The 26,502-nt window shown below is 36.6% G+C and overlaps 1 protein-coding gene across 2 annotated transcripts in view; it reads right to left on the bottom strand.

Annotated features, from left to right (window-relative positions):
• Positions 1 to 26,502, bottom strand: part of LOC120523149 (NADPH oxidase 4) — an 82,088-nt gene that overhangs the window by 27,991 nt on the left and 27,595 nt on the right. For both annotated transcript variants that reach the window (XM_039744163.1, XM_039744164.1), the window contains 6 exons: positions 25,357 to 25,384; positions 24,678 to 24,750; positions 17,313 to 17,393; positions 10,025 to 10,244; positions 8,422 to 8,586; positions 6,715 to 6,777 (listed from right to left, as the gene is read on the bottom strand). In XM_039744163.1, coding sequence (XP_039600097.1) covers positions 6,715 to 6,777; positions 8,422 to 8,586; positions 10,025 to 10,244; positions 17,313 to 17,393; positions 24,678 to 24,750; positions 25,357 to 25,384 — 630 coding nt within the window. The remainder of the gene's footprint in view (positions 1 to 6,714; positions 6,778 to 8,421; positions 8,587 to 10,024; positions 10,245 to 17,312; positions 17,394 to 24,677; positions 24,751 to 25,356; positions 25,385 to 26,502) is intronic.

Raw genomic sequence — 26,502 nt, 5'->3', positions numbered from 1 at the left:
TTTCTTATATTCATCCCCTGACTTGTGCTTTTTAAATCACCTTTTCACAGAGTTGCTTGTGTTCATTTTGTAGGTTAGGCTACAACAATGACTCACCAGAAGCTGGGCCTTCCAGATACAATTACATTTATACTACAAGCAATTGAAACCCCTTAAGTGAATTCCACTCTTTGAGACATTGATTCATTTAATTTCTCATCATTATCTAAATTGGTATATTGATGTATACCATGAAGTTAGCTGGTAAATCTAAAAACACTACCAAATTTGTACTCATTTCTGACTAAACTATATATAAATTGAGATAGTGATGGAAGATTAGGGAGGTTAAGCATGTTCCTTCTGACAATATTTCTAATGTGTAAAGAAAATTAATCATGTGCTTTGTAAAGTGGAACAGCAGATATCTGAAATAGTAGTGAATAGCTCCTCTATTTAAATTTTTCTTTTATTAGTTCCATATTTTGAGGAACTGACGAACAACTGTATTGTTAGAAAAATATACAGTAGTTATTGCTATTGACACCTGGAGCACAGAGCAAGGAATATATAAAGCAATCTGAGCAAGACTTTTTTTTCAAGGTTAACCAAGCATGTTAAGTTTCTCCACTCTTAATTCCTTCAAATCCAAACATTCACAACCCAGAGTTAGAACTGGTTGACTGACATAGAGTTTGGCAATAGCATGTTATCTTTTGTTGCTTCCTCAAACATAATTAGCATTAATGAGGCTAATTTAGTGGGTATCCTTTTAAAAATTACAGTAGACAGCATCTGGAACTGTGTATTTTGCAAAAACATTTATAGCATCCTGTCAATGAGCAGCATGTTCAATAAATTCTGCTTTAACAAGAAATTCACTGGCCTAGGGTTCTCCTTAATTACATTCCTATTTGCATTGTGATTTCAAATATTCCACAAATAAGGTATATTAGTTATTTTTTACGTTCAGTAAGTTTGTTTCCAATTGCATTTTTAATCTCCACAATTGCATTGTGTGCTTTGTTTTTATGTATTTGATGAGATAGTCTTATTAGACTTTTCTCTTTGTTCATAATATGATTAACATAAATAAAATATTAGCTACTAGAATTCTATTTGTAAAACAATCTTTTTTGGAAAAGAATATCATTAGGTGACTTTGGCTATTCTTGGTCAGCCTTAGAAATACTAGGTGTTAGTTCTGATGTTCTTTTAGTTTGAAATACAGTTTTATATTAAACTAGCCAACCCGCGACGTAGCATACGCCGCATAATCAGGCCGCTTTTTAAATGATTTTTAAGCACAGAGGAAAAAATAAACATTTGAAAAATCCGTAATTTAATAAACCACCAAGAAAAGTAACATTGCAACAATGCACGCTATGAACCAACATACAATTGTCCGTGACTGAAAACCGGAGGAGTGCCGTCGCGCTTTCTCCTTCCAAAGCGAAGGTCGGGGTTGAACGGCGCTCGTTCAGTACGCACTGCCCGCTTATGTGCCCGCCCCCAACTCCCTACCTGAGTCGCTTTCGTCTGTGTACAGTCCAGACGCACCTGTGAGTCACATTGACTGTTAATCGGTTTCCACGTTGATTTTTCATTGTTCATTGCGGTTCCGGCTGCTTTTTTTTTTAATATAATCCAGCAAGTCACCCGACCATGGGGAGCTTTACAAAGGGCAGGGACGTAATCAGTGCGAGCGTATGACCCGCACGTACTGGGAATTTCTCGTTTGTGGGGAACAATTGGAAGCCACGGTCTCGATCATGAATGGGGTTCAACAGCTTACCCACGCCGGGTGGACACACGTTGATCCATTCAGTGTAGCGCGCGTGCAGTACCGGACATACTTTGTACAAGTGCATCACAGACCTGTTAATGCTCAATCTCATGTGGCTGCAAGCCACTTGTCCCTCTAAGAATTTCGACGTCGACCGCTGTTGGGTCGTGTAAGTCTCGTTCGTTTTCGGAAATAACCAGCCAAATCGCTCCACCAACTAAGAACTGCCATGCACCACCACCCACAGAATCGAGAAAGAGCTATCAATCTGCCAATCCTGTCCGTGTCTGGGCCGGGTGAGGTTTCCTGTGTTGAGTCAAATGAAGCAAAAGGCTCCACACCTGGTGGTGCCCTTCCGTCAATTCCTTTAAGTTTCAGCTTTGTAACCATACTCCCCCATGAACCCAAAGACTTTGGTTGCCCGGTTGGCTGCCCGGCGGGTCATGGGAATGATCGCCTGTTGCGGGGCCTGCATTGGTGAAGCAGGTGAGACGGTAATGAAACAGAGGCACAGGGCTTATTGGTTTTTAAAGACTGCTTCCTTCATTGGGTTTTAACCAATGCACGGAACGAACCAACACACAATCATCCGTGCGGCGCTCAGGGTGGAACGGAACGGAACGGGAGGAGAGGAGAAGGACATCCACTCCGCTCCCTCCGTCATGCTAGTCTGCTGATTTCTCGTTCAGTATACACTGCCTGCTCATGTGTCGTCTTTGTACAGTCCAGATGCACCTGTGACTCACGTAGACTTTTCATTGCTCTGTGCGGTTTTGTTCGCCTTTCTATATATAATCGACCAAGACACCCGACCACGGTGGGAGGGGGGTGTATACAAAGTGCAAGAGTATCTAAGAAGACGCATGTTTGTCGCGGATGCGAATTATGTTGCGTGTAAAACAGTTTGCTATAGTGCATGTGGTCGTGCGTCGTAACTAAAAACTCGTTTTTTAAAGACTGCTCACTTCATTGTGTTTTAACCTCAGTTGTAAAGGAACATTTTAAGGATCCCATGGGATACCCCTCGCAAACAGTTTTACACGCCGCATATGGCAATTCACCTCCGCGAGAAACATGCCTCTATTAACAGTTAACGTGAATCGGAGCTGCATGTGACCTCTACAACAGATGAATATAAATGACGCTGGTTTTTCTGTGTCATCGCGTCCGAGTTGGTGGGCGTGGCTCTGTGAGTTGTCGTCGTATCCAATGGTCTTGGAGTTGGTGGGCGTGGCTCCTTCCTGCGTGCGCCATAGGTGTCTCACTTGTCGGCGGCTTAGTGAATCGCTTTCCATGGTTGTCTTGCCTTAGTGAATTATATATATATATAGATATTTGAAATTTGTCTTCTTACATATAATTTGAGTTTTTCCTAAAGTGTTCCCAAATATTTCTAGACATGTGTTGTTCTTCCTGAAAATATAATTTTGTGTAGAAATGAACTTAATAAAGTTTTCAACCACTCATAATAATGGGTTCAATTTCCAATGGTGAGTTGCATTAGTAAAGCACAGTTAGTTAGGGTCTACAATAAGATGAGCATGATGCAAGATAACAATTGCATCATTTTAATAACACTTAAGGAATGGCAAAAGATTGCTATCAATAAAAATGTTTAATTCATGGATAGCCACAACATCTGGTTGACATAAAAGAATACCCTCTTAGACATTGGTAGAGAAATCCCCATATGTCTGAAAGGATAGAATCTTTACCAAAATGTGAAATTATTCGAGCAGTTTTACCTTTCATGCCATTATATCCTTATGAATAATCATATTTGGAATTAATGCAAACAGTTTCTTTATGAAATGTCTTTCATCATCATTCACTGCACTCAAATTTAACCAGAATTACTTTGATTTTGTTTAGCCCTTCCATCATATAGCACCCTTCCAGGTCTTCTACAGTAGCTACAAATGGTATTCTTTATCTTACTATTTATTTATTTCTTATCAAACTATTTATATGGGTATCCCACAAAAATAATAAATCTGAGAACAGGGAAATATTAGGTGAAAACATTTTCTTTCATTCAGAGTTCATAATTGAGATCATTTATGTTTCAGCTTTGCAAATTAAATATAAATAATACAATATTTATTCGCAGCAAGGTTTTGCATTTCCTATTAGCAAGCATAATAACAATGTGGCCAGAGAATAAGACGTATAAAGCTTGCTCTCTCTCCTTCCCCCGTCCCACTCTTTCCAATGAAATGAATGAATGACTCTTCTTTTCAAACACTTCAGTCTCATTCTTCTGATGTGCTGAAGATCACAGCACATAAGAACCACACAATTTTCCCTCAGTGACACTGACTAATAAGTTGCTGTGAACAGCAATGAGTAGTAATCATCATGAACGCTCTGAATAAGGTAGTCAAAGAACAGGATTAAAGATGAAATGAACAAAGGAGCCAGGGGGGGTGATAAAAATAACAATAAAATCAAAATAAATAAACATGAAAAAATAAAAAAACACAACCAAATAACTACTTATTATTTAATGTTAATTAAATAAAAATTATAAGACTAAAAGAAAGGAACATATATCAATAAATAAATAAATAAATAAATAAATAACTTCTTCAATTTCTGGTTTATAGTTTAACTATACTAAAACACAGTGAAATATCCTACATTTACACATTTCTGTTAGCTTATTGGCTGAACTGAAAAGCACATCACTCATAAACTTTCAAATAACAGCTTCTCCTATAAAAAACAAAATCATTCATGATAAATGATACAAATATTTAACATAATGATGCTAAACAAATCAGTTGAAATGCAGTATATGGAGATGATTAAAATATGTAGCAGGCTGTCATGATTAGGCTCTTGTTTCTGATTTTTTATAAATTCTCCTTGACCTCAAAAAATACAATCACATACATTTCGACATTTGATACATTTTTAAATATATTGGAAATAAGTATGATTCTCTTGCAATGACATTTTGAGGAGTATTTTAGAGCAATTGCTATGTCATTACTAGGAAGTGGCAGGAGTATAAGGCACATTGTGCATTTCCTGGTTGTACTTGACTAGATTCAAACCAAACCTTTAAATTTTAATTTCTTTGTTGCGTTGAAATATTTCTGCTCTGCTTTTTTAATGACAATGTAGGATTAATTTTTTTGGCTTGTGTTACATGTGCATTTATTGGTTTTCGAATTTCTGTCCATTTGACAATGATTTTTGCCACACGTATTAAGCCTTGGTTATTTGTGTTTTTGACATTTCCGTTAAGATTTACATGCTTATTGCTTTTGTTACAAATCATCTACCAATTCCTTTTCTAAATAAATTCTTTTGCTGTTCTGTGCAGTTAGAACAGGATAATTAAAATAGGCAACACAGATGTACAGTAATTTAGGGCACTTATGTGATACTTATATGAAAGAAGCAAAGAATATTACTTATATTGATTGTTATAGTTCTACGAAATTTGAAAGTTTTAGCAGCATTGTTTTTTATAACTCCAGCACTTACTGCAACACGTTAAATTACACTCTCTCTTCTATTCTACTTCATAATCAGATTCTATTGACCTTCAAATACTATCCTCAACTTGGCTTGGTAAAGGATGCCATATCTGCTACCTATGGAAAATGCATTTAAGACAAAAATTATTAAGCACTTCTCACAACAAGTTTTGTGAGAATCTGAATTCAACTGAGTCATATAATTAAACGTAACATTTAAAAGACTTAAAAGTGAACAAATTATCTATTGGGAGAATATGACCATTATCTAAAGTAACATTCAGTTTGACAGATTAAATGATCTTCTTTCATTCTGAAACTTCTTGTCTTCAAATTGGTAGGGTGCAGTTTGTCTGAGTGTATTGAAACCACGTACACAAAAGGTCAAAGAATTGCTAACACCTCTATAAAGTCGGTCTTAAAGAACTTTAACAAAAAGATTATAAATGTAGGATGGCTTCCCTTAGTGTTTAAAGTATCAGAAAGTTGTTGATCAAAAATGGCATAATATAAGTCTTGTGGAAATTATTCAAGAATGCCAACCTGCAGAAACTAACAGAAAGTAGAACAATAAACTGAGCTGTTTTGTTTAAAACTAACTTCATTAAACAACATAATTTGTTATTTATAATTTTAGGAAGATCTAGAAAATAAACATATCCTTCTAATTTGTTTTTAATTCAAGGTATAAGCTCTGTTCCAATGGGTAGTCTATTTTGGGATTCAAACTGAACTGTCATAATAAGGTGTCTAACACAAAGTACATGGAATAGATTGTTTGCAAACACACTGAAAAAGCATTAGGAAAGCCACACATGGACACCACTTCATATCCATTCTGTTCCACCTGGACTGTCCTCTATCTGTATACGTGCCTCCAAGATGACTTAGAGGGTACACATCTTTTGTTTCCCCATTGAGGAAAAAGACTTTACACAAAAAGCAGTCAATCTCAAAATCTCTTGTAAGCAATGTAAGTGACATGAGTTGTATTTATCTTCAAAATTAAATGCTAAAATAAAAAATAAATTTTAAACAATGAGTCATTCAGGAAATAAAATAAGTAATCTGCTATTCCCATTTGTTGGCTTCTCTGACAACATATTGTCTAAAGTGGCAGGTAATTCTGGAAAACATAAAGGAATTTCATTTGTAGACAGACAGTAAGAATATAGTGAAAAACCTGCCAGCAGGATGTCTGAAATGATTAGATGTGATGAAAACATCTGCTCCAGAGCTAGGACTGGCAGAGAGAAAAGTTTAAAAAAAACACAAATGCTCTCTCATTTATTTGCTGTCTTTCTCAATTTTGAATAAAACACAGACTCTGAACCTTGCTACTAATATGAAACAAAAATGATGGACTTACAAATTTCAATGAACTGTACAAAACAACAACAAAACGACTGATCCATTTTAAATGTCTGAAAAAATGTGCAAAATCCAAGAAACATTTCTTACCAAAGTAAGTGTGAAGGGGTGGTTCTCAACTGCAGATATGCTTGGACAATATAAAACAATATACTAAAAAAAACAGAATAATAAATAACTAAAACATCTTCACATTTAATTAAAATGGCAGAACACATATTAAATTAGTACTATAACTTCCTAGGGCTTTACACTTGAAAATACAAGGTATGATCAAAAAATATGGTGAATGCTAGTGCCGAGTGCCATCCAGCAGAAAGGCAGGGATCTCCAATATGGGAAGCAGCGTGTCGTCCCTTAGTAACAATGAGTTTCAACTTGTTTGGTGCAGTCAGTTGGTTGTGAGCTACGGTTGAGTGAAGGTGTGTTTTAAAGCGTGCTGCAAATCATGGATCGCAAACAGCACACTATCATGAAATTTTGTTACAAACTGCAAAAAAGTGCTAAAGAAACACACAAAATTATAAAAGTAGTTTATGGTGATGCTGCAGTGCCCATAAAGACGGTTTACAAGTGGACTGAGTGATTTCATAATGGTTCTGAATCGGTAGAAGACAAGGAGAGAACGGGACATTCAGCATCAAAAACCCAAGAGAATGTTGAAAGAGTAAGGCGAATTACAATCAAAAAGGTGATCGACTATTAGGGACATTTCTGAGGATCTGAACATCTCATATGGGTCCGTTCAAACCATTTTAACAATAGATTTGAAAATGAGGTGAGTGAGTGCGAAATTTGTTCCACGTTTGATGGTTGAACAAAAGCAACAGTGCTTGTTAATTTCATTGGAGTTGCACAATCGTACTGCCTCAGATTCCAGCATTTTAAGAACTATCATTGGGTCTATGGTTATGCTCCTGAGACCAGAGTTCAGAGTTCTCAATGAAAATCACCCAGTTATCTTTGTATGAAAAAAGCATATCAGTCAAAATCCAACATCATGGTGATAATTACTGTGTTTTTTGACATTTTAAGAAATAATCTGCGTAGAAAACAACCTGAGAAATGGACAAATGGTTTCATTCTCCATCATGACAACGCTCCGTGTCACACATAACTTCTTGTACGGCAATTTCTGTCAAATAAAAACATTACGGTGTGTTCTCATCCACCTTACTCCCTGGATCTGGCACCATCCGACTTCTGGCTCTTCCCCCAAGTCAAAATCATCATGAAAGGTAAACGTTTTCAATCGATTTAGGACATCAAGGCAGTCATGACAGTGCAACTAAAAACAGTCACGAAAGAGGACTTCCAGAACCGCTTCAGAAAGTTTCAAGAATGATGGGATAAGTGTGTTCAAAGCAAGGCAGAGTATTTTGAGGGGGATTAATGGCAATGTGTCTTTTACTGTAATCATTTTTTTTTAATTTAAACAATCATCGTATTTTTTGATCACACTTCGTAGTCAACGATTTTAAATTATATTCATAGTAATACATTGCTTAGGGACAGATAAAAGAATGTTACTGTAATAATAATGTTTCCTACCAATTCTAGTTCCATACTGGCTTGCATAAGCATGATTTTGTTTTGCTTATATTATTAAAAAGGAAACTAAAACATGATGGCTCTGTAATATTACAGTTTGCGTTTTTGCTAACATTAAACTTGTCACCTAAAACATTACTTCAATTTATTGTACTGTAAATTATTTCTGAGAATATTCCTCTGAAAATAAATATTACAAATAAACTTAAAATAAATACATAAAAAAGTACACAAAAGTAGTCTCACCTGACCCGGGCGTGCTTTGAAATTTTTTTTCAACATTTGTACTTCAATAACATCACAGTGATGGCAGATGACAGACAATATAGTAACAGGTGTGTTGCTTCTGATACATCTGTATAGTCTTTCTACACAGTACAGGCAAAGAGGACCAGATACCCACAGCCATGTCTAAAGTATATTAGACAGAAAGTGTTAACTTTATGCAGAATGAAGGCTTCCTCATAAACTACAATTCATTAAAAAATCCCCATCTTTTACACCTTTCTCACACATGGATGTTCAACCATATTCTTATAGAATATATTCTAATATTCACCTATCCATTTTCTTAATCAGCTGGATCCAATTGTAAAGTTGAGGGAACTGAAGCCTCATGTGCATAATGCTGAATTTTTGGAAAGTGCATCCTTAAAAACGCACAATGATGAATGTTGTAAGGTTAGTTTGGTTAGTCATTTCAAACTATTGCTTCAATTTATTTGAATATCAGAGGCCTAGTTTTTTTAGTTCATACATAAAGTTACAATGTTGAAACTCTCTATTTTTTTGTTTCTAATCAGTAATTTCCACCTTTTGTCCAATAATTTTATCTATGGTTTCATTCCAAGTCAACATGATCGTGATGCCACTTTTGTGCCCCAATTTTCAGATCTCACTTCTAGTTTAAAAGGTGCAATTTTTTCTAGTTGTCCTTGTTTTATTTTACTGTTCCCATACAGTTTATTCTATTATTGATTGACTACTTCCTGTTTCTTCAAATTAATTCTGGATTTTTCCCCACAGCTTACTGCTTCCCCATTCCTTTACTTACTACTGTTCCCAATATCTCTCATTTACAATCTAAACTTACCCAAGTGATACTGTGTCTGTTTCAACCTGCACCATGTGAATGAGTCTAGTGGGATAATTATAACTCTGAAAGAACTTCCTTTTTAGTGAAGTTCACAGAAGTTCAAATCAGCTGTCTTCAAGGAAATAACACAAGTCCCTACACTCTAAATTATATATATAAGTCAATATAGTTTCCAGGTAATAGTTTTGTGGGTAGAGTTGTGTAGCTCTCTTTGTTCATGATATTAATAATTATATTCCAAGTTTTGCACCAGTCAACAGAATTTCATTGAACCTCTCATTTTATTTCATATCTCATATCTTTTTAATCTACAGCAGCTAAAAGTTTAAATGCCAACCAGCCCACTAGTCTAATTCCTCCCTCTAACTTAATGCTTAATGATTACGTGACTAAGTATAAGGGATGAAACAGTGGTGAAATGATCTAAAGCCATGGTGGTTTGATCACTGAAATTAATTAAAATACAAGTATGATAAGTGAAAACTGAGTGATGAAAACTACCATTTTCTTATTTTAGTCTTTATCTGTATATGGTGGGTTGAAATGCACAGGGAGAAATGTTCTTATTTTCCCTTCTGTATTCTATATTAATATAACTACTGATTTCAGCATTCTGTTTTTTGCTAATTTTACAGCATAATACATTTAAACAATTTACAAAACCGTTAGTTTACAGAGAATAATACAAACATATTCAACAATACCAATTAATTCAGATATGCTAGTTTTATATGGTAAATGCATATTACAGACCTGAGCTGGGAAATGTGGCTTAAAAATTGGATCTTCCTTGCAGATATTGGTGAGGTTCCCTTTATGAATAAATGATTGTCTCAAAAAGCCATTTGAGAACAGATCTGTTTGCAAGTCAACATAAGAATCCAATTTCAACACTGAGCCTTGAAGAGTTTTATTAGGACTCAGACACCCTGGCGGATGAGCTTGCAAATTGGCTTGGTATTTAAGTGCACCACTGGAGAAAAAAGACAAGCAAAAGAACAGAGTGTTATCAGAGAGGCTAAAATAATGAAAGATGTGAATGTTTTCTAATGTAATGCTTTGCTGAGTATTTGCAATGCATAATTGCAGTTTAAAGACTTCTAGTTAATATTTAATATATTACACAGTTAAGATAAAATACATGTAGGTAACTGGTGGAAGATGGGTGTTTAGTACAACTTAACCCTCATATTTACAGATTCAGATATTAATCACTGGGTCTATCAAAGAAATAAATGACTATACCCATTCCATCTCTTCTCTTATCCATGCCTGACAATTATGACATATTTACTGCAAAACAGTACACAAGTCAGCCTAAATACTATGACTGGAAAATAAAAAGTCCCAATATTAGTCAGTGCTGTCCTTGTGTCTGTCTTTCTGGCCTTTTTAACAGCACCATTTTCACTGTCTTTCTTAAAGCAACCAGAAAGTCCTTAAAGGCCTTTTTGGACAAATGCTTGTGTTCAAATGAAAAGTTTGAAAAGTGATTAAGGTTATTTTTATTTCTTACAGACAGAAAGTAGTTTCTGATCAATGTGACTTCTTTAAAGGTTCCCAGTACTCATTGGCCTGGAAGAAGGAAACAGTGCAAACTATTCACAGAATAGTTCATCATTTGGACTGCATTTAGAAGATCAAGTGTGTTAAATTAGTGTGATTAAGAAAATGACTGTGTAAGTTTCAAAACTTTCACAGCAGATTATCTTTCAGCCATATTTTTCATCTGTTCAGATTAGGCTAAGGCATCAGCTGTAAACAACTAGGAAAAATGTTAAGTAAGCAACGAGAGTAGTCTAGTTCATCTGATCATTAACTACTCAATTGCAAAATACTATGATCCCCTCTTATGCCTTATCTGAACTTTCATCCAAAATCCACTACATTTTAATCCCCAGTAAATATACTTTATATGAAAAGTAGGTGGTTATAAATCTTAAATATGATTCGCCTACTGACCCACCAGAATTGAGTTTTCAGAAGCAAGTTTCTCACTTTAAAACAATATGACAGTTTCACCAAGACAATGCATAAAATAGCTTTAAGCAAAATCAGGAAATATGGTTAAACCAGTGATAAGGATTTGAGAATGTATTTGATGATATAAAGCCTCTAAGAATGCTTTTAGTTGTATATAAACTTTATGCTGATTAGAAATTAAAATATAATATAATAGACATCTTTGTAAAATGAAGGACATATATTTAAGTTTATTAGGCTTCAGTCTATTTAAAGGTAAAGATTTTTTCCATTTACCACAAAATTGCAAAATATATGTGATAAGTGAAGCAATAAGAAAAATACGCAATGACATCCAGTGTATCATTAGAAATGGCTTACAGGGGATATGAGTGTCAAATTTGATGTTTTGGCTCCAGTAAGGATACTTAAAAGATGAATGAGTGTAAATCTTAAATATCACTTGTTCAATTGTCAAATCCACTAAAAATTTAAATGTATATTAGCTTTATATATTTGTTTGTGTTGTCACTAAATTTTTGTTGGATCTAACTTTTAAAGTAACAGAAAATAACAGAAATGTGTTAAATGTGAACTACTTTACTATACTACGAAACAGGAATTTTTCCATCAAATCTAGAAAACAATAATTTAAATGGGAGTTAAATCAAGCAAAACTCAAATAACCGTTCATGGCAAAAGTTGTGCACTGTAGTGGCAACATGACTTCTGAATTAAAGTGGTGAACTGTAACAAACATAAATACATTTTGGAGGCTTTCAGACATGTCTATTCTTGCTGTTCCTAGAGACATTCCTATATTCCTTTGCTCTGTTCTGGAGAATGGCAGATTGAGCTGATTTATCGTCTGCTAACTTAATACCAGTAGTGTGTCCTTCAAAGTTTATCAGTAAGACATTTTTACAGTACTAGAGTTTAAAATTTTTTGAGTCTGTTTTACTGCACAGTTTGATTAGGGACTCTATTTTTTTTAATAATGTAGTATTGGTTCTATTTATCTGTACCACAAATAATAATTTGTATGAATCTGATGGAGAAAACAGCCTTAACATGGTGAGACTCCAGGCACACATTCATTAACATTTTTAAATGCATAATGAAAAAATAAACACATAACTGCATAAAAAATGGCAATAAAAGGTAATAAATCTGGCACTGAAACAGACAGCCCTGTTCACTCAGACTAAATGTCAGTGTATGATGTCTGAGTCACAGTCTTGATACTCTTAAGATAAAGAAGGAAAGATTACATGGCTGGTTGATTTACTACTCACAACCTTCCTTTCATTGTCTATCCATGTCTCTTTTGTTAGAGATGCTTTCTAATGAGGCAAACTTAACTTTAGGCAGACAGTTTTAAAGGCACAATGACAAGCCAGTCAAAGAATCAAAGGGCTAAATAATTACAGATGTAGTGACTCAACTGGGAAACAATGTTCTGGTGAAAACACAAAAGCCTTAAGACTGTATGATTTTGAAACAACATTTAAGAAGCAGCTGAAAATGTTTAATCCGCAAAATACTCATACTAATAAAAAAATCAGTTTTGTAGTGTTGTAAAGCATAATAAAATGTTATCTGGAAATTCTTTTTTTGGCATTTCATACACTGTTACATTTCTTTTACAAATCTAACTTCACAAACTTCACTACATAAGAAACTCTTTCCAATGACCCACTTTCTACACCATTCTGAAAGAAATGTTCAGACATGTCATTTGGCCTTTTTTGTCTTTGTTCACTGAGTAGACTTTGACATCTAGTGTACAAACAAATCAAAGAAACTATAGCAATTTATTTCATTTACTGTACTTTCATTGAGGTGCTCTGTACTTGCTACTAGCTTACAGTGCCATTATCATGTGGTATGACCTCACATCTCGCTGGGGTCCAAACTTTTTACGTCGTAACCTTTATCAAGTAAAATCTCTTTTTCTCTCAACATTCTCATTTGTTAATTTTTTTTTTTATCTAAGAATTTACTTTTTTGGTAACATCTGTTTGCTAATAGCTCACTATAAAAATGTTTGTTTCTCTATAATTGATAGAATCTTGAAATATTTAAACTTTATTTGATTAAGCATCCTTTCCCCTAATTGTCTGAGGCATTGAAAAAGTGTGGGGTCCTACAGAGCATACCTATGAAATATTTTTAATGTGACCAATTGCTGCTTTTAGGCTACTATGGTGCTGCAGTGTTAACTGACACAGCACCTCTGAATTACAATTTCATTCATTTTGTTCACCAAAGTAAAAAGGGTGGCAGTTTAGCAAGTACTTTCTTGAGCCAATTAAACTGTAAAGATACAAGTTTCAGTATGTTGCCATCTTTATTCAAGTAGTCCCACAGTCTCTAATATTGACTGGGAATTGACCTCCCAAACATAATGCTTCTTTTATCAAGGAATTCCCAGACTTAGTATCTATAATAATAACTATGATAGGTTCCTAATTGTAGGCAATTTTCATTTTAATATGGATAACCAATGTGATCTGTGGTGGGCTGGCTCCCTGCCCGGGGTTTGTTTCCTGCTTTGCATTATGTGTTGGCTAGGATTGGTTCCAGCAGACCCCCCGTGACCCTGTAGTTTGGATATAGCGGGTTGGATAATGGATGGATGGATGGATAACCAATGTGATCCTAAAGCAAGAGGATTTATTAACTTATAGCAGTCTTTTGATCTTAGCCAGCACGATAGCCATCCTACACATAAAGTAGGACACAGAATGGATTCAGTAATTTCAAAAGAACTAAAAACTGATTTAAGGGAGGTCATAGATAATGGTATAGAAATACTGGTAACAAGAGCTAAAAAGAACCAATTTGCGAGAAAAATATTATTTTAATGCATTAATAGCCTCTAGGTTTGCTAATATTCAGAATAATCAATCAATAGTGCTTGCCCTAATACAGCTAGTAATGTAACCAGTAAGGTAGAAAATGTGAATGTTAAGTTGAGAGCTACAGCTGACATAGTGGTCCTATTAAAAAAAATCGTTAAGAAATCAAATAACATTAACATTAAAATACCATTGAAGATTCATAGAATGTCTGAACTAAAGAAAAAGGCTGCAGAGGTGAATGTAAATGGAGGAAAACTAAACTAACAGTCCATCATAAAATACACAAAGCACATACAACTGATTATAACAAAGAAATCTGCCTTGAAAGGCAGTTATATTTTTTCTAAAATATAAATAATAATGCTGGAAATCCAAGAAATTCATTTTTAACTACCAATTGTCTTCTAAACCCAGCTCATTAAACAAAATACCTCCTTAAAACATCTTGCAAAACTTGACAGTTCTGCTGCATTTTCTAAACACAAAATAAATTATATTATATGTAATATAATACCTCCAAAGTTAATTCTATTGACCCCAGCATTAGTCTGATAAATACCATTACTCAAATAGGTTTACCAGAACACCGCAGAATAATTCCTCAGACTAAATTCTCCACTCGTGCCCTTGATCCAGTTCTAAGTGGATTTTTCAAAGAAGTCCCTGATGTGCTTAGTGATAGTGTACTTGACATAGTTAACTCATCATTAGATATCGGGGTCTTCCCAGATTCTTTAAACCCTTACTCAAGAAAAATAATGTAGACTCTTTGGCCTTTGAAAACTTTGGCCTCTTTCTAACATGGTTTTTCTTTAATTAAAATTCTATAAAAAGTATTTTTTCTGCAGTTAAATGATTACTTGAACCAGCATTCCATTATTAATAAGTTTCAGTCAGGTTTTAAAATAAATCATACTATAGAAACAGCACTGGTTAAAGTAGTAAATGACTTGCAGGGTAATGCGTGCACAGCTCATATATCTGATCTTGTTCTCTTTGATGGTCCAGGTTAGCTCTACTCTACACTCAGTTTCTGACAGCCACTTGAACCCAATGTACCAGAGGATGAGTCAGGCAAATGAGGACACACAAATTCAGCAAGAGGTGCGATAAAGTGTTACAGAGTTTTTTATTTACAAAAACAAGAAATGTCCAAAGTGTAATGCAGTCAATAAATACATAAATACATTGTAAATAATCCATAAAATGATGTGCAAAGTGAATGTTAAAAGGTTTAACAAAAAATAAATAATCCTTTAAAATGAGGTTAAAATCAAGGACAAAAATATTCATCCTTTGTAGTCATATGCCTCCGTACTCCTAGCTAAAAAACAATATCTCCTCGACTCACCCTTTCCTTGAATACTTAACACAAGGAGACATCTACCAACAGGTGCTGACAACCCTTAAGTCCAGCTTGGGTCCCTGTTGCGGGTCCCTTGACGTTTGCAGGGCGCCATGCTGAGCTTTGCTCCTCGCTCCCTCCGCACCACAGTCTGTCGGGGTTCCATCAGAGCCTCCCAAAGCACTCGGCTGCTCCTGCTGGTTAGGTTGCTCAGCAGGAGTGGCCCCTCTGCCACCCTTTGAGCATCTGGCCATATGCTCCTCTCACGGGTCTCACTTTCCCTTTCACATGCTTCCCATCTCACTGAACTAGCTCCTTCCCATTCCTGCCCATCTTTTCTTCCATTTTCTTTTAACCTCCAAGCCTTCTTTCTTGTCATTCTCGTTCTTTTTCTCCCTCTCTTCTTGCACTTTGACTCCATTTTAAAACCCTGTGGGATGCAGGTGTGGCAACCACGACTCTGGCGCTAACAAGGGAACAGGTTAATCCCGCACGTTGCCCTCTCCTCAATATCACAACTGTGATATTTATTTGTTTGTCTAAAATGCACATGCCACACGACTCTTTACATCACCTTTTCTTAGACCTGACCACAAAAATCACCTTAGACAATAGGTGGGTCCCTCTAGCTGTGTCTTAAAGTGTTTTCAGTTTTGTTTAACAGGTAGAAAAAACTTTGTTAGTTGTGATGACTGTATTTCGGAGATTCATGATATTTTATGTAGTATGGCACAAAGATCTCTTTTGGGCACAGCTTTTTTCAATATACTGTACATGCTTCTATTAGTCCAGATTATATCGAAACACAAAGTGAACCACCATACTTATGCAAATGACACACAGCTTTACTTAGCTATAACACATGATGAACCTGACGCTCTACCTTTCTGATCCAGTGTTTTACTTTTATTACTGAATTGATGAGTATTTATTTTCTCACGCTAAATAAGGAAAAACCTTAGTGGTTCGCAAAAATAGACATAGTGAAGATCTTTGAAATAATTTTGATCCCTTTGCGTTAAAAGTTATGTCAAACTGCTGGTGTAATCATGGACTCTGACCTAAACTTTAAATTGCACATTAACCAAATTACTAGGACTGCATTATTTGATATCAGTTAGAAAAGTTAGACCTCTTATTACACTGCTATATGCTGAAAAATTAATTCACATCTAACAGTACTACCTAAGAAAGACATCAAAAGATTGCAATTAGTTTAGAATGCAGTAGCAAGAATCTTAACCAGAAAAAGAAAATCTGAGCATATCTCACCAGTCTTAGCATCATTACATTGGTTATTCGTGTCCTTTAGAATTTATTTTAAAATAGTACTAATGGTACTGTCACACCCGTGCGCATGGAAGGCAGCTAAAGGGGCCAAAAGAAGGTAATTCCAAGCCAGGCCAGGGGGTGGCAAGTGCAATAATCCTTTCTCTTTTATCCCTGCAGACCAAACACGAGAAATTCTGCCAGGACCCAATGACACATTTCCAGTTCCGGGTTTGATGACATCACTTCCTGTTCTGGACCAGATGACATCACTTCCCCTGACGGGCTTTAAAACTTGCCATCTTCTTTCTGTTTGTCACTTTTGTTTGGGACTCGAATCTGTAAACAACCTTGCTTCGAATTAAATATTTTGCGGTATACAGGTGGCTGCCCCAAACCTTTTTCTTGTGTCATGGCGTATTCTTTTACAGTATATAAATACTATTTCACTGACATCTTGTAAAGCACTTTAAACTACATCCTGTTTTTGAAAATGCTCTACAGAAATACATTTTGTTGCTGGAGCTCTGGTATTAAGCTACTGTATACTGTGCCCACCAAAGACATTCATGCAAGAAGAAAAATTAACATTGTCACTCACCCAGCTACATGCAACAGGAGTACCATGTAGAAGATGAAGAAGAGATTATGGGAGTACCAAAAGATGTTGTAGCTAGAAAGCCTGAGGAAGGCAAAAAAAAAAAATATTATAAAGCTTTTAACATAGTTAACTAAAGATAAAACTATTGCAAGAATTAGGAAATTAAATATCACTCTAAATAATTAGTTGGTATGATTTAAAGAAACACTATTCAATTACCATTCAAAAGAAACACAATTACCATTCAAAACAATTATGAACTATAACATTACCAGTTGCACATTTTTGCACTATAATTTTTCCTTCATTAATCTAAAAATGTCTTCATTAATTTATTGGGAATATATACTACAATTTTAAATAGATCCTGAAAAATAATTATCACTATATAACTTTCAGCAGATTGATATAGGAATTAGATGTGGAGGGTTTGGAAGACGCTGGATCCGCAAAACAATTGAATCTCTTTTTCCTTTAGAGAATATTAATGGGCTCCAGGATACGTGTCTGAGTTTTGCTGATAAATTATCTGAAATGCGACAGATTGGCCCCATGAATGGGCTTCCAGACTCATTTCCCATGCTGCTGAGAAATACCCAACTGAGTATGTGCAAGGACAGCATGTGTGTAAAGACTTGTGAAGAATGGGTGGAAAAGCCCAAAGTTCCTTCTGGAACTGTATGACCCATCCCGAAGTCCAAGGTGATCTGAAATAAATGAAAGGGCTACTTCAGCCAGTACATGGGCTACAATCCATGCTTAATACATTAGAGACTAAAAGGGATCAAGGACACCACAAAAGAACCCTTTGAAGCTGATGACAGATTTTAATGGCATCTGGGAATAGGACTGCTGCCAGGAGTGGATTTGGCTATACAGGTGAGCAATCCATGAAAACTACAGCATAAGAGAATACAGTGTGAAATGGTACCTGATAACATGTCAGGGAATCAAGTAGCACTCCAAAACGTATGTCAGATATAATGAATGAATTGGCCATGTCTAAACCTCAAGTCTTGGAGGCTTCTACTCAGACTATTGAGATCAAGACAGGCAAAGAAAAGGAGACACAGTACGAAGGGGACCTGGACACAGATGAGGGGAACCATGTAGTGCTCACTCCAATAACTATGAGGAAAAAAAAAATCCTGTCAGAACCTCAAATGACTGAGACTGCCAGTCAAACTTTGGATGTCAGGTTAGATTAGGTAAAGAAATTGGAGTTCAGAGCAAAAAAGTCACTTTTATTAGTGTGTGTGTGCTTTTCAAATAGCTCTGCCTCCTACAAAAGAAGATTCTGGTGATTCTGGTTTGGATCATCCCCACAATCTGAATAAGGCTGCACAGAAACTAAGGGCCCCTCTTTAATCCTTAGAGCATCATAAGCCGTACAGGAGCCTCAAAGAAATGAAGAGGGCATATCTAAGGATAAAGGCTTGCCAACAGTGAGGTAATATACAATCTGGAAGTCCCACCAAGATCACATTGGCCCAAATACCTCAACCACGTCTGCTCAGGGTGAAACAAGACAAGGTGAAGAATTTAAGGTACAAGATAAGGACTCTTTTTTTTAAAGTTCCCTCTCTGTTTCTAGAGGAAGGCTAAAATGGATGGACCAGTGGCCAGGAGCAGTTCTACTCCCACTATGACAGGTGGCAATGGTTTTCCTAAGGCATCACAGTTCAGACACCTGCAGAGGTACAAGGGATTTGGAGCCTGGAAGTATAGCCCTGGGTGCTGTTGGAGGGCGCTGTTGAGGGAGGACCTCCCTGGTTTCCAAATTACCAGAAAGTACCTCCAAGAGGACACACTGTGGCACCAGATGCATTCCCAGGGCCAGCTTAAAAGAAGCCCACCGCCTCAACTGGGAAAGCCAGAGTCAGGAGGTAGCAGATGAACCTCAACAAGAGGAGCTGGTTATTTCTGCATATTATTGATTTAATTATAATAAACTACTTTACTTGAACTCAAGACTGTGTTGGGTACTATTGTGTCTGAGGTTTGGGGCTCAGTGGTACCCCCTTGTGGTCACACTATACTGTATATATTTATATCCACTATATACGTAGAACATTAGAACACTCTAGACGAGAACAGGCCATACAGCCCAACAAAGCTCACCAGTCCTATCCACTTATTTCTTCCAAAAAAACATTGAGTCAAGTTTTGAAAGTCCCTAACATCTTACTGTCTACCACAGTACTTGGTAGCTTATTCCAAATGTGTATCGTTCTTTGTGTAAAGAAAACCTTCCTAATGTTTGTGCGAAATTTACCCTTAAGTTTCCAACTGTGTTCCCGTGTTCCTGATGAACTCATTTTAAAATAACAGTCTCAATCCACTGTACTAATTCCCTTAATTATCAATAATAATTTTAAACACTTCAATCATGTCACCTCTTAATCTTCTTTTACTTAAACTGTATAGGCTCAGCTCTTTTAATCTTTCCTCATAATTCAACACCTGTAGCCTTGGAATCAGCCTAGTCACTCTTCTCTAGACCTTTTCTAGCGCTGCTATGTCCTTTTTGTACCCTGGAGACCAAAACTGCACACAGTACTCAAGTCCTTCTGTAATGATATAACAGATTCCAAATTATCTGCTAATCCACCTATCTTGGTATCATCTGCAAACTTAACCAGCTTGTTACTTATATTCCTATCTAAATCATTTATATATATTAAAAATAGCAGCGGCCCTAGCACTGACCCCTGTGGAACACCACTCTTAACATTGGCCAGTTCTGATGAGGTTCCTCGCACCATCACCCTCTGCTTCCTGTGTCTGAGCCAATTCTGCACCCATCTAAAAACATCACCCTGAACTCCCACTTCTTTTAATTTGATGCCCAACCTCTCATGTGGCACCTTATCAAATGCTTTCTGAAAGTCCAGATAAATAATATCATAAGCTCCACTTTGATCGTATCCTTTTGTTGCCTCCTCATAGAATTCCAACATGTTAGTAAAACACGACCTCCCTCTTCTGAACCCATGCTGACTGTTCAGAATAACTCCTGTCCTTGCCATGTGTTGCTCAATCTTATCCTTAATAATTCCTTCCATTAATTTTCCTGTGATGCTTGTTAAGCTTACTGGCCTATAGTTGCTTGGATCTGCCCTGTCACCCTTTTTATATAATGGGATGATATTTGCCATTTTCCAGTCCTTCGGAATCTCTCAGTGCACAGTGACTTCCTAAAAATATGTGTCAAGGGTTTATATATGTACTCACTAGCCTCCTTAAGAACACGAGGATAAATATTATCTGGGCCTGGTGATTTGTTTGATTTCATCTTATTTAATCTGAGCAGCACTTCTCCCTCTACAATTTCCAAATCCCTCAGTACCTCCTTAGTAGTTGTGTTTACCTCTGGCAGGTTATCCACTTGCTCACTTGTAAACACCTCAGAAAAATGTAAGTTTAGGGCATCTGCTATTTCATTGTCTGTATCTTTTAATTCCCCTTTACTATTCCTGATGAACTTGACCTCCTCCTTAACTGTTCTTTTACTACTAAAATACTGAAAGAATCTCTTGGTCTTAGGTCTTCTTTCGCCTTATCTGCTATATTCCTCTCCAACTGTCTTTTAGCCTCTCTGATATCCTTCTTAATGGTTGCCCTCATGTTCTCATATGCTCTACGGTTCTCTTTGCAGTCATTAGTCTTATATGCCTTATACAGCAGTTTTTTCCTTTGCAACTTCTTTTTAAATCTTTATTAATCCACCATGGAGTTTTTTTTTAGTTTCCTATTACTTCCAAATTTAGGTATGTATCTGTCCTGCATTACATGTAAAACATTTTAAACCTGTTCCACTGCTCCTCGACTGTCTCCACATTTAAAAGCTTATCCCAGTCTATCCTACTTAGACTTTGTCGCATCTGCTCAAAATTAGCCCTACTAAAGTTCAACTTAACAATTTTAGTCTTTGCATCTGCACTGAGAATTGTATTACATTATGGTCACTTGACCCTAGTGGTTCAATCACCTCTACACCCTCAATTCTATCCTGATTATTACAGAATACTAAATCCAGATAGGCTTCACCCCTTGTTGGTGCTTTAACATGCTGTGTTAAAAAAGTCACTGATTACTTCTAAAACTCCTGCTCTTGTGCTCCTCCATCTGTAAGGTTATCCCAGTTAATATTTGGATAATTAAAGTCCCCCATGACTATAATATCCCCTGTAAACTTGCCTTTTGATATTACTAAAAAGATGTGTGTTGAAATTACTGTCTGAATTGGGTGGTCTATAACACACTCCTAAAATGAGACCTTTTTCCCTAATATTTTCCAGGCGAAGCCACATGTCCTCACTAAGATGGGGCTCATCATCCAACTGAAGATGACTTACATTTAAATCCTGTTTGGCATAAACAGCAACCCCACCTCCTTTTCTGTTCTGTCTATCCTTCCTAAAAAATGTGTATCCCCATCTTTGTTATTTAGCCAGGTTTCCGTTATTGCTATAATATCATAATTATGCTCTGCTACATACAACTCCAACTCACTTACCTTATTTTTGATACTTCTAGCATTAAGGCAAGCTATTTTTAATGTGTTAATCCTTCTACATTTACGTGTTTGCTTAAAATTTACATTACTATGCATTTTTATTTCTACACCATTGTTTGTTCTTCCATGTATAGATCTAAATCTGGCCTGTCCTAAACTCCCTGCCCCCATTCCCTAGTTTAAACAATCCTCGACTAGCCTACACATACGCCTCCCCAATACATTGGTGCCCTTCCAGTTCAGATGTAACCCGTCACGGTGGAACAGGTCTCATCTGTTCCAAAAGGAGTCCCAATGCCCCATAAACCTATACCCTTCTACCCTGCACCAAGATTTGAGCCACGTTAAGCCTTCTAATCTCCTCAATCTTACCTGGACTGGCACGTGGCACAGGCAGAACTTCGGAGAAGACTACCTTGTCAGTTCTGCTCCTCAGCTTGGTACCTAACTCTTTGAATTTGGATGCAGAACTGACAGACTACCCTTATGTATGTCATTTGTTCCAACGTGGACAATGACAACTGGATCCACCCCGCTCTGGCCAAGAGCCTATCCACCCTTCCAGGAGGTCTCCCACCTGTGCTCCCGGAAGGCAACACACCGTCAGAGACTCTCTCTCTGGAGCACACCTGCACTTCAATCCCTCCAATGATTAAGTCCCCAACTATCACTACCTCTCTCTTTTTGGGAACTGGTTTTGAGATGGCCCGTTGGGGCTCCTCAACCCTGCCTACCACCTCAGAGACACCATCCAGCTCCGCAAGGACATGATAACGGTTTGACACTTCTAATTATGGGGTTGATGCCCCCGGACAGTTTGCACCCTTTACCTTATGCCTTGTGACTCTGACCCACCTATTTCTACCGGTCTGGTCTGGTCTCCTCTTGCGCCACCTTGGGGTGCACACTATCTCTAAAGGACACCTGGGCCAAGTCCGCCAATTCTCTATTACAATGCAGGTCAGCCAACTCCTCCTCCAGTTCAGCGACCCTGAGCTCGAGGTGCTGGATCAGCTGGCATCTCTTGCAGATGTAGCCCTCATAGACAACTGGCTCTTCCAAACCATCATCTAAAAGTCCAACATCCAACAGGACTTGCATTGCACTGGCCTCATTATTAAAATTTGACTTGGGATTACTAAGCTGCCTTAACTTTTTTTTTTTCTTAAAATTAAATTTCTTCTTTTTCAGCTGCTCCTTAACTTAAATGGTAACACTAAGATCTGCTACAGATATTTTACACCTTTTCCCCTTAAGCTCCTGTACTGTTCTCCCTCTCAGCTGCCTGCTATTTGCCTTTCTATGAGGTTAACTTTACTTTTCTCTGTCTCTTCTCCTAACTTTGCTCTCTTACTTATAAGCTCTTCACTCGCACTGTTTGTATTCCCCCGTATTAATGAACCAATACGCTGTCGCCCACTTAACTGTTCTACCTCTGGACCGCTAAGGACTGTTTAATCTAAAATAAACAAATAAATAAAACCGTACTATTTTATTTGCTCCTACAGCCTCTAGTGTCTGATTGGCATCTTAACGTTGGGCACTTACCTGCGCACTGCTGAGCCTTCTTCTTTTACTGATTTGAAGTCAGCCGTGGCTTTTTTTTCTTTTCCTTTAAACTAAGGAATTGCTGTTATTTGCTTACAAATGCCGATATCAGTTACTGCTGCTTTGTACCCTACCTCCTGAATGCTAATTCAAATACAGATAAAAAGAAGTACAGGTACAAGTACAAATAACTTTTCCAAGCGCACTTCCAAACACCCAGCTACTTTTGCTCTTGTGCGAGGAAAAAAAGCAAAAAAAAAACCCTTCTAAAGGGAAAAAGCTTTAAAAATTCCCACACGGTTCCTTAGCGGCAACCAAAACTCAAGTTTTTAAGAGCAAAATGTATTTTTTTTATTTAAATCTCACACCACAGAACAGACCAAAAACTCTCAACAGCCTCTAGCGTTTGCAAAGCACATGTCAGCACAAAGAACATATGTACAGTAAGTATGTATGTGCGTGTGATTATGCATTATATTACATACTTCTTTAATACTCTGTATTTTAGCAGTTTTACTTTAGTTCTAAGAATATACAAAATTGCCAAAGTGACTTTTATCAGGTATTTTATGGTAAAAAATATTTATTCTTTCTAAATTCCTCAGTCCATACTTATTGAAATCTGCTGAAAGTCAGAAGGGTGTCAGACCACTATAGGGCACACTCATAGACACATCCACACTCACTTGCTCAAATCAGTCCTATTTAGTCCTGAAATTAACCTAATATATACAAATTTGAGATGGATGGGGAAACCAAGAGTGCCTAGTGTAAAACTCAAGAAGAACTTGGGAGAATGTAAAAACAGCACACAATCAGTGACTGAACATAGATGCAAACTATGGGTGCTATTGCTATAAAACAGCAGTACTGGCAATCATGTCACCAAGTTACCCAAATTAGTTTGAAGCAAGAAAACTAATAAGACACAATTTACTTAATGTCTTGTCCTACTGCTGTATTTCTGGAGCACAGACACACAGTATACTGTAGTTACACTTCACAACATATAATGATTGAACGGAGGCAAATCTATCTATGTTAGTTAACAAATTAAACAAAATTACTACAGTATGTCAATGTTCTTTATATTATACAAGCATTATATTGTGACCTATCTATTTTAATGCTTCGCCAATGAGAGTAAACTAGGAACATCCACTCTTAATGAATATTTTTCACAATGGTGTTCTGCTGATCAGTACCTCCCTTGTTGTAAACTGGTAATCTCCCACTTCAAATGCTTTCTAATACAGCCCCATTATGGTAAGTCCATTAAACAAACACATTTTCCTTACCTAACTGAATATGAAGATGCTGTAACCATTAGGAAAAGAATCAGTACCAAGAGGACACCTGTTAATCCTGGAACTAAGTGCAAAAGAAAAATAAAATGGTTAAAATCCAATAAAAATCTACTGTTTAAAGTTTATATCTGCCAAATATACGGTAACTAGCTTAAATAGGCCTCAGCCCACAAGTGTTAAAAATCTAAGGGTTTATTTTACTTGTTAGCATAATCAATTTCTTTATAAAGTTTTGGTCCTCAGGGACAAAACAAAAACTAACTTTGTCACTCATTAAATGAAACACAGATCATGTATCTTTGGGGAACAATTTAGCAGTACTCATTTCAACCTTACATATCAAATTCTTGACATAAGACAACATTTTTTTCTTTCCTAAACTTTTATATAAAAGTAAAAAGTTTAAAAAGAGGGATCATCTGTTTAAAGTGGGATTTATAATTAAGTACTGTAACCACTTTTAATTTAAGTTCAAATGTAGTCTAACCAAAAGACTACAAACTGCTTAAGAACCCAGTTTAAACTCTTAAAGTTACCCCACTCTGTAAAGACAGATGAAGTTTGATTACTATCTGTTGATTGTTTAAATTCCAGACATTAAATAAATACGTTTTCTCTTTACATAATACCCTTAGAAATAGAATTAACTTAACAAATAAATGGTACATACCAGTAGTAAAGATTAGAATCCTAGGGTCCTATGAACAGTAAAGATACAAAGGACAAACACTTTTATTATCATAAAGAATGCAGCATAAATTGTACAGATTCTTGTTCATCAACTTTATTTGACAGAATCAAAAACTTAATCTCATTTAAAGTAACCTTTTTGAGATGTCCAAAGAACATTTAAAGTACAGAGTAGTCTGTGGTTAGTAGTAGCCTCTTTAGCAATATGTTTATCCCCCTGAATCAAACAGTCAAAAATGTTTTTTTAACAATAAAAATTTCAAAACTGCCTTATTGTCAGCTGCAGGATTATCAGCTGGAAGCCATCTCTAACGTATGATTTGTTCTTTTAATCCTGGAACACCTCCTGGTTATGGAGCAGTTAGATAAATCTCCCTGCTGCTCCCTGCTACTGGCCTCAGGATTCTTTTCTACCAGAGGAACCACATAAGGTTCCTTAGTTCTACTTGTATTATGCTACTGCTGTCCTCGTATACTACGGTATGTGCTCTCCAGCCCTTACATCTCCTCCTTAGCCACAGCCCAAACCTCCAACACCACACAAATAACACTGGGAAGATGTTCCTACAAAGAAACCAGAACCTCTAATGGAAAAATGGCTCCCCTCCATCCCAGCTCCTTGCATTCAATTGTCAATTGAGTTTTTATGACTGTTCTTCTTATTGGTCTCCTTCACCGCTTTCTTCCATGGGATAGTCAGCTCAATCATACTGACTGTTTTGTCTGTTGCTAAAGGTACTGTGAGCATGGTTGTCATTCGAATGAGAAAATAAAGCTGTCGATTCAGCTCTGACGACACTGATTAAAAAAGCTTTCTTTTGAAAGAACAATTATTCTTTCTTTCCTTTTCCCTTCACTTTTTGTCCTGTGCTGCTTCTCCTTTTGTGATGGGTAACTATTTTTGTTGAAGGCAAGCTTTATTTGCCTCCATTCTGCTTGTCTCCAGAACCTCCTGATAATGGCAGTCTTGTGATAATGCAGTCTGGCAGCTCAAGAGAATGTGCCGAAGACTTGTTTTAGAAAAACTGCAGATGAGGCACTTTGCTTAGGTGCTGAACCACTGGCACAGGTTGCTGAGGTTTAGGTGTACACCATAAGTAGCCCTAAAATGAAAGCAGAGTATGGC

The sequence above is a fragment of the Polypterus senegalus genome, chromosome 2 (genome assembly GCF_016835505.1).
Source record: "Polypterus senegalus isolate Bchr_013 chromosome 2, ASM1683550v1, whole genome shotgun sequence".
Lineage (NCBI taxonomy): Eukaryota > Metazoa > Chordata > Cladistia > Polypteriformes > Polypteridae > Polypterus > Polypterus senegalus.
This window is presented reverse-complemented; position numbering and strand designations above follow the sequence as displayed.